The sequence below is a fragment of the Procambarus clarkii genome, chromosome 1 (genome assembly GCF_040958095.1).
Source record: "Procambarus clarkii isolate CNS0578487 chromosome 1, FALCON_Pclarkii_2.0, whole genome shotgun sequence".
Classification (NCBI taxonomy): Eukaryota; Metazoa; Arthropoda; class Malacostraca; order Decapoda; family Cambaridae; genus Procambarus; species Procambarus clarkii.
This window is the reverse complement of record NC_091150.1, coordinates 46,607,867-46,623,861: the sequence shown is the minus strand read 5'-3', so window position 1 is coordinate 46,623,861 and position 15,995 is coordinate 46,607,867. Positions and strand designations below refer to the sequence as shown.

At 40.6% G+C, this 15,995-nt stretch overlaps 1 protein-coding gene across 2 annotated transcripts in view; it reads right to left on the bottom strand.

Moving 5' to 3' along the window:
• LOC138353378 (zinc finger protein ubi-d4-like) overlaps nucleotides 1-4,787 on the bottom strand; it is a 36,635-nt gene extending 31,848 nt beyond the window's left edge. For both annotated transcript variants that reach the window (XR_011223162.1, XM_069306404.1), the window contains exon 1: nucleotides 2,112-4,787. Coding sequence is in view for 1 of the 2 variants with exons in the window: in XM_069306404.1 (XP_069162505.1) it covers nucleotides 2,112-2,379 (268 nt within the window). In the remaining variant the exon portion in view is untranslated. The remainder of the gene's footprint in view (nucleotides 1-2,111) is intronic.
• Nucleotides 4,788-15,995: the final 11,208 nt, after the last annotated feature.

The following is a 15,995-nucleotide window of genomic DNA, read 5'->3' as shown; positions in this document are numbered from 1 at the left end:
TCTTTCACCATAACTGTGCCATTAAGCTGGGATGGTGTCCAAACAGCATAGTGGCCACCATACACTGCAAAACAAGTCACACACCATCCAGCAGACAACACAACCTCCTTCACCAAAATGGCTCCTCCAAATATACTGTTTTTGTTGTTATTACATTATATACACACGTTATATATAAGTATCTACATTTTTGTTCACCATAATGAACCACTAAGCTGGTATGGTGAGTCCAAACAATATAGCGGCCGCCACACACCAGCCAACTGTTGCCACCTCCCTCACCAACATTCCTCCTCCCAGCATACAACACACATCGTAATTCTCACCACAATGCTGCTGTTATCAGAATCCTGGTCACTAAATCCTGTAAATGAACCATGAAAAATCGTTTCAAGATTCTTAGATGGACCAAACAATGGCAGTGTGCTGTCGCTATCTGCTTGGCGCTGTGAACATCTTGACCAGCATTGTGTTCACTGATATCTGAATACAGTATTGTACACATTCTTTATTACAATCAGGCACTCCTGTAACACTATCATCTCTAAATAATAGGGTTACATATATATATTTGAAATTTTTAAGTAATGTTGTGGTCACAAGTTGAACAGCAGTGCTGTTAGCTCATGCTGCAAGTGCCAGCCTTGGTGGCTCACTCAGTACCGAGGCCTTCACACCCGAGAATGGTACCACAATTTTTTTTTAAACAGCATCTGTTAACTGGAGCCCTAAGGAAGCTGATGTGAACCCTATGTAGAAGTGAGACCTTTAAATCTTACACAGTACTTTAAAAAGTGTATATATGCAATATGTGCCATGCATAAAGCCATACCAAAATCGTATATATATGCAATTATCGCTGTTCAAGGGTTAAGCAGGCTGCACTAGCCGCAGTGTGCCACCGGTAGACAAACACTCCCCTACCCAGGGTAAGGCGGAGAGCCAAGACCCCCTGACATACCCTAAGGGCAAAGACAATCACAAGCGAGGAAGACCTCTAACGGGGCGTAATTCCTGAACACCCCCAGGGAAGACAACCCTGACCACCCAAGAGCAGTACTCACCGAGCACCTAGGGAAGGTGTCTCTAGATGCATGAAGCTCCAGTACACAGGAACTTCAGGCCAGCACACCCACAAGTGCAGGAACAGCCTCACAAGGCAAAAATTTCAGAATAGGAAATTATGACCAGAGGTGACATCCAACAGCTAAGGACATCAGTCAAGAACTGAAGGGTGGGTAGCACGGCTCATCCGGGCCAGCTCTCCCTCCCCCATGAGGGTGGGGGGGGGGGGTGGCACTAACAAGCCAGGGGTTAGCTGAATGAAGTGTTGCATGTTTATTTTCTTTCTGGGGGAGTTCTTTTGCTCTTTTGAGGACATAGGTCACAATTTTCAACCAGACAGTGGTCAGTTTCGCCTACCTTTCTGGGTGCCTTCCCTGGTCGATTGTAAGTATGATAGATATAAAGTGTTCATAGGCTATTGCTCTCTGCGCCTCTCCGAGGGGGCCAGATTCTGGCTCTAGTCCCTGGTAGGCAACAAGAAGTTTGTGACTGATGAGATGACCCCAACTAATATAGCACTATATCAGTATGGATAGCTTCCGGGAGTTTCTGGGGCTCACCCAGAATCTGCCGTTTCATTACATTCAATGCTGGTTTTTTCTTGTCTGTGAATATTTTTGAGGTTTCTTTGTTATTTGTTCATCTAAAACAATTCTTTTGTTTTGAGTTTTACTGACATCTTTCAGCCCCTTTCATAGGGTTTTCTTCTCAGTAAGTGATGTCTATGGCACCCTTGGCTTCCTTGCCACTGGGAGCGGGGTAAGATTATGGTCCCAGTCTCCGGTACGCAAATGAGAAATTCGGAGACATCAGTTGAGTTAATGTTGGCTCCGAGTTACCTGTGCAGCTGAAGGAGAGCCCTTGAGAGGCCCCCAAAAAGGAACGTTTCATTATACTGTACTGATTTTTTTGAAGAAGAGGGGGAAGGGTTGGTATTTTTACTCTTGATGGGAAGGGCCAGAACCAAGGTTTTAAAGGAAAAAGGTTAATGTGATTTGATACTGACAAAATAAGAAAAATAACAAGCATTTATCAGTAATTCTTACCTGACCTCCCACAATCAGCACATGAGACAAGATTTTCTGGTGTGCCTGTTTTCTTGTTTTCTGAGGAATCACCCAGGCAAAAGTCACAATAAGGAGAAGCCGAGACTTTCTTCTTTCCCACATTCTTGTCCAGTGCAACGTCAGTAGGAGAAGTAATATCTTGAGGCATTGTAGGGACTGCATTTGCTTGACCCGTAGAACTGGAACGGCGGCCTGAGATGCGTCCTATGCTGATTAGTTTAAGAGTGGCCATGGAATGATTCCACATTAACAGTGTGAATTAAAATCAAAGTGAATGACTGAATCTGCGTGTGAGCAGGTGTGTATATGTATGCAAATGTACACACATTCAGGAGTTCACACACACACAACATGGTTCACAGGTTCAACAACACCAGGAGACAGGTGTCACTGCAGCAGGCTCCAGGAATATCAAATTGCCTAAGTATTGGGAACAGGTTGAGGGCTGTAAGTGGTGTCCCAGGTTACATGTAGGTATAGTGAAGTTTAAAAGTAAATATGATACAAATAATAAGTAAAAGTGAGTGAAAATTTTGTGTTGAAACAGTTTATATTCCATAACAAAAGATTGTCAATAACAAAGATGGCCACCACCACATGGAAGGTAAACACATCAACAGATGATTGTTTCAAAGGATTCTCATCACACGATATAATGAAAGGAGATTTTCTTGGCAGATTAGAGATAATTAAGGATATGCTATAGAAGTATGAAGAAAAAGTATTTGAATTAGAAGAAGAAAATGGAGCTCTCAGGAGAGAGTTTTGCACTCTAAAAGGAAGGAAAGAAAATTACCGCCTTAATGGACAAGGTAAAGATTCAGTAGGAACAAATTAAGGAACCAGTGAAAGAAAATAAGGTATGGAAAGTGAAGACTGGTAAATTTGACAACATTAACAAGAAAATACTCATATGGTGAACAACTGCAAAAAACAGAGGCCAACAGAGAATTAGGCAAGGATATGCAAAGAGAAACTTCAAGGACAACTCACATAGAGGAGGTTAATAAAGAACTATAAAAGTACAAAGAAGAAATTAAGGAGACGCATGCACAAGTGGTATAAGAGAGAGATGATCAAAGAAGTGTTTTAGGAAGTCAAAACCAGAAATGGCCAACAAGAAGCAGAAGTTAGGCAGACAATTAGGAAAGAACTGGCAACCAACAGTAAATAAGTCAAAACATTGCAGATAGAAGTAAGTCCATAACAATTTTTGGGTGTTTAGAAAAAGAAATATCACCTAGGGTGAACAGAGCAGCAGAAGAGATGAAAATCAGAGAAAATAGTAGGTTTAGGAGAAGGCCTCAATTCAAAGGAAAATATCAGTGATCTTAGAATAGGAAAATATGAGAAAGACAAGAACCGCCCCTTAAGAGTGACATTTAATGGAAGGAAACATATGATGGAAGTGCTTAGAAATGCCAGGAAATTGCAGTGTGATGAGGATAGCAAACTTTGGTCAATAAGAGAAGACCACTCAAAGAAAGATAGAGAAAAGCTGAAAATGAACTTCGATGAAGAGAAACATCTAAATAGGAATAGAAATGAAGAAGAAATAAATTCCTTTTTTCTACAAAAATGTTAGGGACTGGATAGCTAGTGAAATAGTACACAACAACAAAGCAACAAAATCATTAGAGGAAATGGGAAGTAAAGGACAAAGGAAAAGGGAATATGCTCCTGAAAATTGTATATACCATAATGGATGCAGCGAGATAATAAATACTGGAACCAGGAGATATTATCCAGCTTAAGGTCCCAGATATTGTTGCACTAACAAAGATGAAATTTTAAGAAAATATCTTAACACTATCGCGCGCCCGGCATGCGCGCTGCGAACTTTAAGGTCACGCCTTCGGTGTGTGAGTGAGCATGCAGGCACGTGCTTGGCGACACTGAAATGTGTATACCCGTTTCAGTTTGTTCACCTTAATTCTTGTGCTACGTCGTTCGTTTTGGTATTGTGTTTGCAATAGAATTCCCTACAGATATATATGCATATAATGTACAAAAGCCCGGCATGACTCCCTGCAGGAAAGTCTAAACTTACCCGTAAACGAGCACCAATTGGCACACCGCAACCTAATGTGTATACTTGTTCAGTTTGATAACATCAATTTTCGTGTTACGTCTTTCATTTTGGTATCAAATTGTTTGCAATAAAAAGGCTCGTAATTTAAAATTAGTCCCATAATAATAGAGCAATAACTGGAATTTTAACAAATATTTTAATTTTGGAAGCTCATCATCACAAATTATTTATATCTTTCCAGTGTTCTGACATAAATTTTTGTGTTACATCTTTCATTTTAATATCAAATTGTTCACAATGTAAAGGTGCACATTTTAAAACTAGTCCCAAAATAATAACACATAGAATTTTAACAAATATTTTAAAATTTTGACCAAAAACTTATTTATAATATTTCAAGTGTTCTGACAAAGTTTCGTGTTACATCTTTCAATTTGGTATCAAATTGTGCGCACTCTAAAGGCGCTTATTTTGAAACTATCCCGAGGTCGATCGGATAAAAAATGAATTTTATACAAGCAGCAACAGAACCACACGGAGGTAGCTGCTCCTGAACAGCTCATGGAAGATAACCCTGAGGCCCCAAAGGCAGTACTTACAGGACACCTAGGGAAGGCGGCCCTAGGTGCATGCAGCACCTAGGGCTGCGCAACCCCCCCCTAGGGACGGGGGGGGGGTTGCGCAGACAGATGCGCGCCGTTTGTGGTGACGTCATACTTGTTTCCTTGGTTTTGATTGGGGAGTTCTGTTGCTAGTTCGGCTTTCAGTTTGCAATTTATTTGATCAGCAGTAGTTTGTCTTGGAATTCCTACCTCTCTGGGTGCCTGACCTGGTAGATGGCAGACTAAAACTGCTTCCAATTACATGGGGGCTATCTTTAGGTCATTCCTCCTCATGACTCTCTTGAGGGGGGGCTAGGTTCAGGCTCTGGTCCCCGGTAGGCTTAGAACTCCTTCGATTGACTGTTGCCACAGTCTAATATATGCACATAAGCCTGGTATAGCTCCGGGGAGCCGAAGGGGCTCTTCACAGAAAACAGGTGCTGACTCAGCGTGCGTCCCAGGTGGTCTGCTCCTCCCCAGCTGTCAGGCAGGACTGGCCACAAAGAGATAATTACTTAATTATGTCAATGTTTCTGATTGATTTTTCATAGTTTTTTTTGCTGTAGTATTATTCAATAATGTGTAGTGTGATATACTTAGATAATAAAATGTGTGAATCATTGCTATACTCATAATTATGGTTATCTTGAGGTTATCTTGAGATGATTTCGGGGCTTTTAGTGTCCCCGCGGCCCGGTCCTCGACCAGGCCTCCACCCCCAGGAAGCAACCCGTGACAGCTGACTAACACCCAGGTACCTATTTTACTGCTAGGCAACAGGTGCATAGGGTGAAAGAAACTCTGCCCATTGTTTCTCGCCGGCGCCTGGGATCGAACCCAGGATCACAGGTCCCGCATGCTGTCCGCTCGGCCGACCGGCTCCCCCCTATCCACACCATGGTGTGCATATTTTTTATTCAATTATTATGTTCATCAAACAGTGAATAAATACTTTGTCGGTTATTACACTATATACACAGGTTATATGTAAGTAGCTGCATGTTTTGTTCACCATAACGAACCACTAAGTTGGTATTATGAGTCAAAAAGCAACGAGGAGTGACCGCCACACACCAGCCAGCCACTCGCTGCCACTCGCTCCCTCAACACCTCACTCGCCCAAATTCTCCTCCCACCATACTGTTTTTGCTTTTATTCACTATAACAGACGTTATATACAAGTATCTACATGTTTTGTTCATCACAACTGTACAACTAAGTTGATATAGTTAGTTCAGGCACTAAGAGACGTCGCTACACACAGTCAGCTAGCGGCTGCCTCCCTCACACATTCACGGTCAGTCGCACTAAAATTTCACCCCCAATAATACTGTTTGTGGTGTTATTACCCTATATACACACACATTATATATAAGTATCTACATGTTTTGTTCACCATAACTGTTCAACTAAGCCAGTATAGTGCCCAGAGAGCATAGTGGCCACCCCTACCAACATGACAAATCATGCAGATGTTGCCACCCCATCACCAAAATTGCTTCTCCCCCACACTCCTTTTGCTATTATTACACTGTATATACACGTTATATATATAAATATCTACATTCGTGTTCACCATAACAAACCACTAAGTTGGTATGCTGAGTGGCAGTGGCAGCCAGTGGCAGATAATAACTGGCTGCCACTTCCTCCCTCCCTCACCTCACATTCACTTCCTCGCCACCATTCTTCTCCCACAATACTGTTTTTGCTTTTGTTCACTATATACAGACGTTATATATAAGTATCTGCATGTTTTGTTCACCATAGCAAACAACTAAGCTGGTATAGTGAGTCCAAACAGTAAAAGGTGGTCACACACAGTCAGCAGACAATGCTACCTCCCTCCCCACCAAGATTACATCTCCCACTACAGCATTAATTATCACAACAATCCTGCTATTATCAGAATCCTGGTCATTTTTATCACAGTCAGGGGTCTTCTATAATACTATCATCACTAAATAATAGCATGAACATATATATTATGGCATTTTTAGGCGATGCTGTGGTCAAAAGCTGAACAGCAGTGCTGCGAGCTCATGCTGCGTGCTGTCAGGCTTGGTGGCTTACTCAATAAGGGTCTCGATACTTAATGAGGGTCTCACTCACCGAGACCCTCACACCCGGGAATTTGGCCCCGATTTTATATTAAAATGGCGTCTGTTTACAAGAGCCCTGATGAAGGCGAGGTGAACCCCGTGTATCCGCAGGCCATTTAAATCTTGTGAAGTACTCCAACACGTCATATGACATGATACGCAATTTATAGCAAGTTACTCAACACATCATATGACGTGTTGTGCAGTTTAAGGGTTAAGGTAAGGTCTTCCGACATGAGTACACCCAAATCCTTTACATTGCTTTTTTTTATTCTATGTTATGATTTGACTGCATTTTGTACGTGATTTCCGTTTTTAAATTTTAATTTTTTCCGTAGCGCAATAGCTGAAACTTATCTTCATTAAATACCATATTATTTCCTGCAGCCCATTAAAAGACCTAGTTTACATCTGATTGGAGGTTTGCTGTGTTCTCTATGTTGTACACACTCATAAAATTCTAGTGTCATTTGCAAATGATGTTACAGTACTAAAGATTGTGTCCTTGTCTATGTCTGATATTAGGATGATAAAAAGTACTGGAGCAAGCACAGTACCCTGAGGGTGACCGAGCTCTTCATGGTTGATGAACCGGATTTTATTTTATAGACAATTACACATTGGGTTCTGTTAGTCATGAAATTGTAGATCCATCTGCCTATTTTTCTGGTATTTCCTTTTGAACACATTGTGTGTGCAATAACACCATCTGGAGGTTATCATGAGGTTATCTTAACATGATTTCAGGGCTTAGCGTCCCTGCAGCCCGGTCCTCGACCAGGCCTCCTTTTTGTTACACACCCCAGGAAGCAGCCCGTAGTAGCTGTCTAACTCCCAAGTACCTATTTACTGCTAGATAACAGGGGCATCAGGGTGAAAGAAACATTTTGCCCATTTGTTTCCGCCTCCACCAGGGATCGAACCCGGAACCTCAGGACTATGTATCTGAAGCGCTGTCCACCCAGCTGTCAGGTAACCATGGTCACATTTGTCAAAGGTTTTTGTGAAATCTGTGTAAATTACATCAGGATTTTGTTTGTCTTCCATGGCATCTAATGCCATATCATAATGGTCCAGCATCTGTGATAGAAAAGAGTGCCCTGTTCGGAAACCATGTTGTTCAGGGTTATGGAGATGATGTGATTCCATGTATTTTGTTATCTTGCTTCTTAACACTCTTTCAAAGACTTTTTTGATGTGCGATATTAGTGCTATCGGTCTGAAATTTTTTGCTTCTGCCTTATTTCCTCCTCTATGGAGTGGTGCTATCTCTGTTGTTTTCAGTATGTCAGGGATAATGCCAGTATCTAGGCTCTGTCTCCAAAGAATGTGAAGGGCCTGCAGTAGAGGATTTTTACATTCTTGATGAATATAGTTCCAAGAATCAGAGCCTGGTGCAGAGTGCATAGGCATATCGTCTATGGTTTCTTCAAAATCCAGTGGGGATAGAGTGACATCTGATAGAAGACTTGATGTTGGTATCATATCCATGAAAAATTAATTTGGATTATCAATCTTGTGTTTAGTATCTCGCTGAAAACAGTCATAATAATTTCTCAGTAGTTCACTCATTACTTTGTCATCATCAGTGAACGTTCCATCTGGGGTGGTTTTGGATAGTAAGCTGTCACCAGATGAACACACAAAGAACATTGTGAGAGGAGAATATGCGTGACTTTCCAACTTCAGACTTGCTTTTAATTATATGGATGGTGAAATACTAAAGAAACTGTTCATGACTGTTGTGAGACCAAAATCGGAATATGCAGCAGTTGTATGGTGCCCAAATATCCAGAAGCACATAAATAAACTGGAAAAGGTGCAATGGCATGCAACAAAATGGCTTCCGGAACTGAAAAAACGAGTTATGAGGAGAGACTAGAGGCGTTAAACATGCCAAAACTAGAAAATAGAAGAAAAGGAGGTGATATGATCACCATTTACAAAATACTAACAGGAACAGACCAAACAGACAAAGAGGAATTCCTGAATCCAGCATCTTCACGAACAAGAGGACACAGATTCAAGCTAAGGAAACAGAGGTGCCGAATAAATATTAGAAAATTTTCTTTTACAAACAGTGATAGACGGTTGTAACAAACTAAGCATTATACAACAAAGAGTACTGAGAAGACGGGACACCACGGGCGTAGCTCTCATCCTGTAACTACACTTAGGTAATTACACACACCCATATATAGTACAATACTTGAATATGTATAAAAACATACATGAGTTTATAAGTATAAATGCATATTGCATTCAACTATACACGTCTGTAAAGAATGTAGATATTAAGTCCTGACCAAGTATTAAAATGTACTCTACATTATATATTACTTCAATTATTATACAGTATGTAATACAATAAACCATAGTAATAAACTTTTGAACACTAAACACTAGAGGTTTTTATATAATTACAGTACTTGAATTTTTTAAGTTTCAAAATATAATACAGTGGAAACTATTATATGTATAAAAATGTACATAGTGTACAATATACACAAAGCCTACTAAAGGAAAAAGTGATGAGCATCAAAGAAAGAAAAAACAGTATAAAATTGAACACATTATGTAATAAAGAAAGTACTGTACATACAATGAAGGAGTTAGAATAAAATAACAAAATACATAAATACTGAACAACCTAGAAAATTACTTTAATATTATGAATAATAGCATGTATCATATGAGAGAAATGTAAAACTGTTGTGAAAGACATGCATTAAAACGCCACAATGTAAGTGTAACTAATGTGTTTCAATTATAGCCAATTGAGGGAGGTATTCCTTGTCTCTATGCCAAGACTGCCTAAATATAAATATAAAAACAACCTAAAAAAATGTAAATATTTCCCCACCCTGAAAACACACAGTATAATCATTTAAAGACATACATCAGTATGGAGGGAAGAGCGTGGAAGGGTGGACTCTGATGTTGGGAGTAGTTGGATGGAGCATGGTGTGGTTGAGAGGATACTGTGATGGAAGGTGTGGCTGCTAACTTATCAGTGTCAATGAGGAGTAAGATCTAGCACTTTGTGTTACACACCTAGCTATTTGTACCTAGCATGTTTAAAATTGTTATTCTTTGTAATATTATATTCTTGGAGCTATGAACAGTGGTGTTCTATGTCTCTTAATTTGAATAGGCTGTTCTAATCCACCTTTGATTGGTCCATTTAGTACAGTGAACTCCCACTCTATAGAACTAGGTCTGCCAGAAAGCCGGATGCAGTGGGAAGATTCTGATAAGTTGCAGTTGCAATGGAAAATAACAGACGACTTCTGCTGGACAAAGCTCATTTAGTTCCAGAATTATTATTCAATGCAGAAAAATGCAAATCAAATAAAAAAATCCACCAGTGGAGTGAAATGCCCCATAACCAGCCAAAAAATCCAAATAATGGGAGACCAGCAGGAGAAGAAAGGGCACAGCCATTCACCTACCACTCAGCAAAATGAGATGATCTAAAAAAAAAAAAAAAAAAAAGTGTCAGCGTGGAGAAAACCCAACTGGGATTCACGACACAAACAGCAAATTAGAAGAGGGCCACTGGACAGTGTGTCAAGGAAAATTCAGCAGAATAACCTGCTAGAAGAGCAGGTATCTCATCCAGGAGAAAAATCTAACTTTGAATGTACTGTATGAAATGCCTCTTTCCGGGGGGCTTCCCTCAGTAGCTTCCTGAGCTAGCAGCAAGGTTAGTTCCCCACCTATTATGCCTAACCAGGCCCATGCAAATTATAAAAGCCTAATACAGAACAAAATTGAACCACTTTTACCTCTGAGTGAACAAAAAGTTCACTCAGAGGTAAAGGTAGACTGGGATACTAGATCAACCCAAGCCAAGAGGAGAAAACTATCAGAAACATAGAGCTCACCAAAACAAGCACCTGCATGGAGAAATATTGGCAACTGCCAACTATGTATATACTTAAAAACCAATTACTGCCACTAGTTTTTACACCACCTCACCACTAGATGGCAGACTGAGGGTTCAGCCAGCTACCTTAGTCATATGCATGGCGCAGTATTTGCAACAGCTCATTTGTGCTACAAAAAACCCTTCCTGATTCCAGTTTTCAGTAAAGTGTTGGTTATACTTTTGGACTTCAACCAGCAAGGGCCTGTGTTTGAGTTTGTTCCAGTTTTTGTGTCACTTCACAGGTGTGTCTTTTTTTTTTTTTTGGTAAGATTGTGAAATATGAGTGAGATACTGTATAACATTTATTCATGAATATACAAGCAGCTGGTGAATAGTAGTTCTACTGAAAACAAGAGGGAAGGAACATCATTCAGGAAAAAATAGTAGTAGAGCTGGTAGCACCGGTAACAGTTTGGAACAAGCTCAACATTTTAGATGATTGGGACCAGCTTCACATCATTATACAGTAGTGTACAAGATGCTGGGGATGACAAAAAACGAACACTGAATGTAACGAAATGCCCCTTTCTGTGTGAACCCCGGTGGCTCCCTGAAGCTATACTGCCGAGATAACTTTTTATTCCTCAGGTCACAATCAGTCATAGGTGTCCTATTGGCCTGCCAGGGACCAGAGCCACAACCTGGCCCTCTCAAAGAGGCTGAGAGAGAGAGAGAGGGCAGGGGATTGTTATGAACACTCTTACTGAGAAAGCAGCCAGAAAGTAGATACGACAAAACATGTAACTGCATGGTTCATGAAAAGAAAGCACAACAACAGCTGACCAAACATCATAGAACAATAACTTGAAACAAGATGCTTAATTTCAAACTGGGCAGAGGACAAAAGGAAACAGGGAGCTACCAGGAATCATCCAAAAGGGTGTGCTCAATTACAGTCAATGTTGGTTTTCTGGAGGAAGCCCCATGGTGAACTTCCTGAAGCTAACAAATAGGAAGGAAGGAAAACATGAGATTTACCATGGATGAGGAAAGGTGGCACGTACAAAGTCTTAGATGAGATGCTAGGTTGGGAAACCCAGCCCAAGAAACACAAGCCCAAATGGGACTAGGAATAATGACCTGATACCAGGTAACCAAGACCCCCGAGCTTGAAAATTAGCCCATTACAGAGGGCAAACATGGCAGCTAAAGGTGCGAACTTATGAACAATACAGATCTTAGGGTAACTGCATATCGGCTAGTGGTAGGACACAACAGAAGGTCCACCCCCAGCTGGACAAACCAAGCATCAAATACCAAGGGACTCCTCCAGAAGAGGAGGAGAAGAGCATCAGAAGAACCCGATGGAAATCCTCAGCAGTTTAAAGACCAACTAATGAAAATAAAATACTGCTTAGAAAACCTCACAAACCCTGCCCCTAAGATCATCTTGCTTGGTGATTTCGACTTAAGACATTAAACTGAAAAATGTAGCTAGTACTGTTATATAGCAGTAGAGAATCCATGGAAGCAATCTGATGAGAAGTCACACACAAATGACCTCTTGTGGATGTCTGAGAGATTTGCTTTAAACCAGCAAATAGTAGAGCCAACCAAGAAAGAAAACATCCTAGACCTCACTTTTACAAACAACAATGAGCTGATTATGGATATAATGATTATAACTACTAGTTACTCAGATCACAACCTGATTGAAGTTCAGATGAGCATGTGAAATAGACCTGTACAACAAATCTCAAATCCTAGAGGAGGAGAATTCAGCCAATTAAATTTGAATAACAAACTGATTAACTGGGCATAAATAAACCAAGACCTCGCAGAACTATGCTGGAAAGAACAACTACATAATGCAGACTTAAACCAGTGTTTTGAGAAAATAATGCCTATTTTCTCGAAGCACTGGTTCAAGTTCGATTGTTCTTAATCAAAACTGGTAATACTTCGTGATATCTACCATCTAGGTAGCACTAGGAATATGTAGATGGCATATACCACCAAGAGAGAAAAAGATGCAAACTGGAACAAGAATGGCACTCCCTCTACAGGTGAAGAAAACAAATAGCATAACATCTCAAACACTTCATTCTATTCCAACAACGACAAGGAAGACTATGTAGGGAAATAGAAATGATCGAACTCAAGCTGAGAGAATCGTAAAATCCAAGCGTGAAAAGGGAGCAAAGGTCATAAGTGAAAGAGAGGAGCCCGAAATACTTTTTCTCTCAAGAAAAACCCAGCATTGAATGTAATGAAACACCAATGACATGTGCCATATTGATTAAGATGCCATTAGCACCCGGAGTGCTAGTGCCTACCATGGGCCACGAGCCAGAACCCGAACCCCTCAAAGGCGCAGGGGGCAATGGCCATATGCACTTAATATTTAGAGTTTGTCATGTCTGCCATCGACCGGGAAAAGGCACCCAGAAAGGTGGCGAACCAATACAAACCTCTAACTGGTTAAAATTGCAACCTACATCTGAACAGAACCTAAAGAACTACACCCAAGAGAAAATAATGAAACAAGCAAATAAATCATCATCCAACTAGCATGCCCGCTCGTTTTTGCCCCCCCCTCTCCCCAACAGGAGGAAGGGTGGAGCCTGCTCAGCCGAGCCAGCCGCTCCACCCCCAGTTCATAGAATGATGAAAACCTCTGACCAGAGGGAGAGAGAGAGTCAGGGAGCCTCTGGGGCTAGCCCAGAAAATGGCAGTTCATTACATTCAACGATGGTTTTTCATCGGCTCCCTGAAACTAATTACCCGCAGTTAGGTCAAAACAGGAACTTAACCGGAAGGCGGCAGCACTGCAGGACTCGTGACAAAGATGAGACAACAGGCCACGACAGACGTCCCAAAGCAACACAAGGCCACAGAGGGCCCGAAACATTGACAAGATAGCAGCAAGAGCTGCAACCTTCCTCACATCATGGGCACAAGGATAGACCGAAGGCCGGCTAGGCATAACCTTGCGGACAAGTAGAACATACAGTAGAACAAATAAACATATATATTGTTACAAATATACGGTATACATATAATATTATAAATATATAGATATATACAACAAAACAAGGCAAAATGGGAGTAAATAAACAAATTTGTGGCCACTGTAACAACTCCTTAAAGACGAAGGCAACGGGAATTGAATGTTATATCTGTAAGAATAGATTTCATTCGGCTTGTACAGGAGTGAATAACACCTCAGGACTGAGAGCTGGCCACTTGCTCTGGGTGTGTAAAAATGACCTGCCAGCTTGGAATATCCTAAAAAACCTTCTAGATAACATGACGCATGAACAGAAAACATCATTCATTGAAAGCCTACCAGCCATCCAGAAGGAGTGGGAGAGGAACAACAACAATTCTAATATACCAGGGGTGGAGGCTATAGTCAGGGATGAAACTGAAGCTGAAACTCAGGAAGTTGTAAACTCTGACTCAGTAGGCCTGAATGTAGATGACAGTAAACTAGAAAGTGTAACAGACAGCACTGACAGCTCGATAGGTACAGACACTACGACGGTTCCCGATAGAGCAATTCAGAACAGAAGGACAGACTTATGCAAATTTTATGCAAAGGGCATATGCAGACATAGATATGCTGGTAATAAGAAAGGATTAGAATGCAGTTACCAACATCCCAAAAGATGTTTAAATATGCTTAGGAAAAGTTAATAAGTGTCGATTTGGATCAATATGTAGGTTTTTCCATCCTGACATGTGCCAAACCTCACTGGAGGACAGAAAATGCTATGACCTCAGCTGCCCACACTTTCACGTGAAAGGCACGGAACGCTACATAAAGAGTGGGAAGCAGGATAATGAATTTGGAATACTCTACAAATTTTTTATACCAGACCGAAAGAGAATTCAAAAGGAGCAGCATGGAGAGTGTATGGAATTGAATGCCAGATCCACTTGCATTCCATAATTACAGATACAATTACACACCGAAAGGGAACTACAACTACGACAGACAACTGCCCTACAACAATCAGTACTGGTCAGAACAAACTCATGTCCACGCATAATGGGCTTGCCGAAAAAGTCTCCCAGTCAAACTATCACTAATAGAGTAACCTCATTCATCTTTGCCAACATACAAGGACTGAAAACAAGAACAAACAACAAAGTACAGTTCATAAATGGCCTCCTCACGGAGTCAAATGCAGTATTTGGAGCTTTCACAGAAACCCATGCAGGGGCATTCTTAGACAGTGAGATCTGGATTCCAGGATATAACCTATACAGGTGTGATAGGAAAATTAGGTCACATGGAGGAGTGGGTCTGTATATTAGGGAAGACCTTGTATGCTTGGAGCTCCTTAACGTTACAAATGAGGTGGTAGAGGTACTGGGATTAAAAATAGAGAAAATAAATTTAGAGATTATTTTAATATACAAACTGCCAGATGCAACAGCTGAGGAATTCACAGAACAGATAAACAAAATAGAGAATAGCCTTGATAATTTGGAGAACCCGATACCTGATATTATCTTCCTAGGTGACTTCAACTTGCCTAGTCTCAGGTGGAGAATAGCAAACAATAATATTATACCAGGAAATCTATCAGGACCTAACCAACCACAGATTAGAGAGCTACTTAGATTCTGTGACAAATTTTCACTCAATCAGCAGATATTGGAGCCAATGAGAAATGAAAATATTCTAGATCTGGTCTTTACGAACAATGAAGACATTATCAGACATATTATGATATCAGATACCACATACTCAGATCACAAGCTCATTGAAGTGCAAACGACCATCAATATTCATAATAGACCTAAAACGTTGATAAAGCGAGAGGGGCTATTCAGTAAATTCAATTTTAATAATAAAAGGATAGACTGGGAGATAATAAACAGGGAACTTACAAACATTCCATGGGAAACTGTTCTAAGTAATACAAGTCCTACAGAAGGAATAGAAAAACTGACTTCGGAAGCATATCAAGTCTGTCTGAAACATGTTCCTTAGAGGAAAGCCAGAAAGAGATCCAACGTAGAAAGAGAACGCAGACGACACTATAAATGCAGGAAAAAATATAACGGAACTGCTTATGCAGACACGAATTTCCCGTCAAAGAAGGAATAATTTAAATAGGGAGATTGAAGAAATCGAGCGGAAATTGAAACACTCATATGAAACTGACGAAAGGCAGTTAGAACAGAAAGCAATTCAGGAAATAAAGAAAAATCCAAAATATTTCAAATGATTTCTTAGGTTCC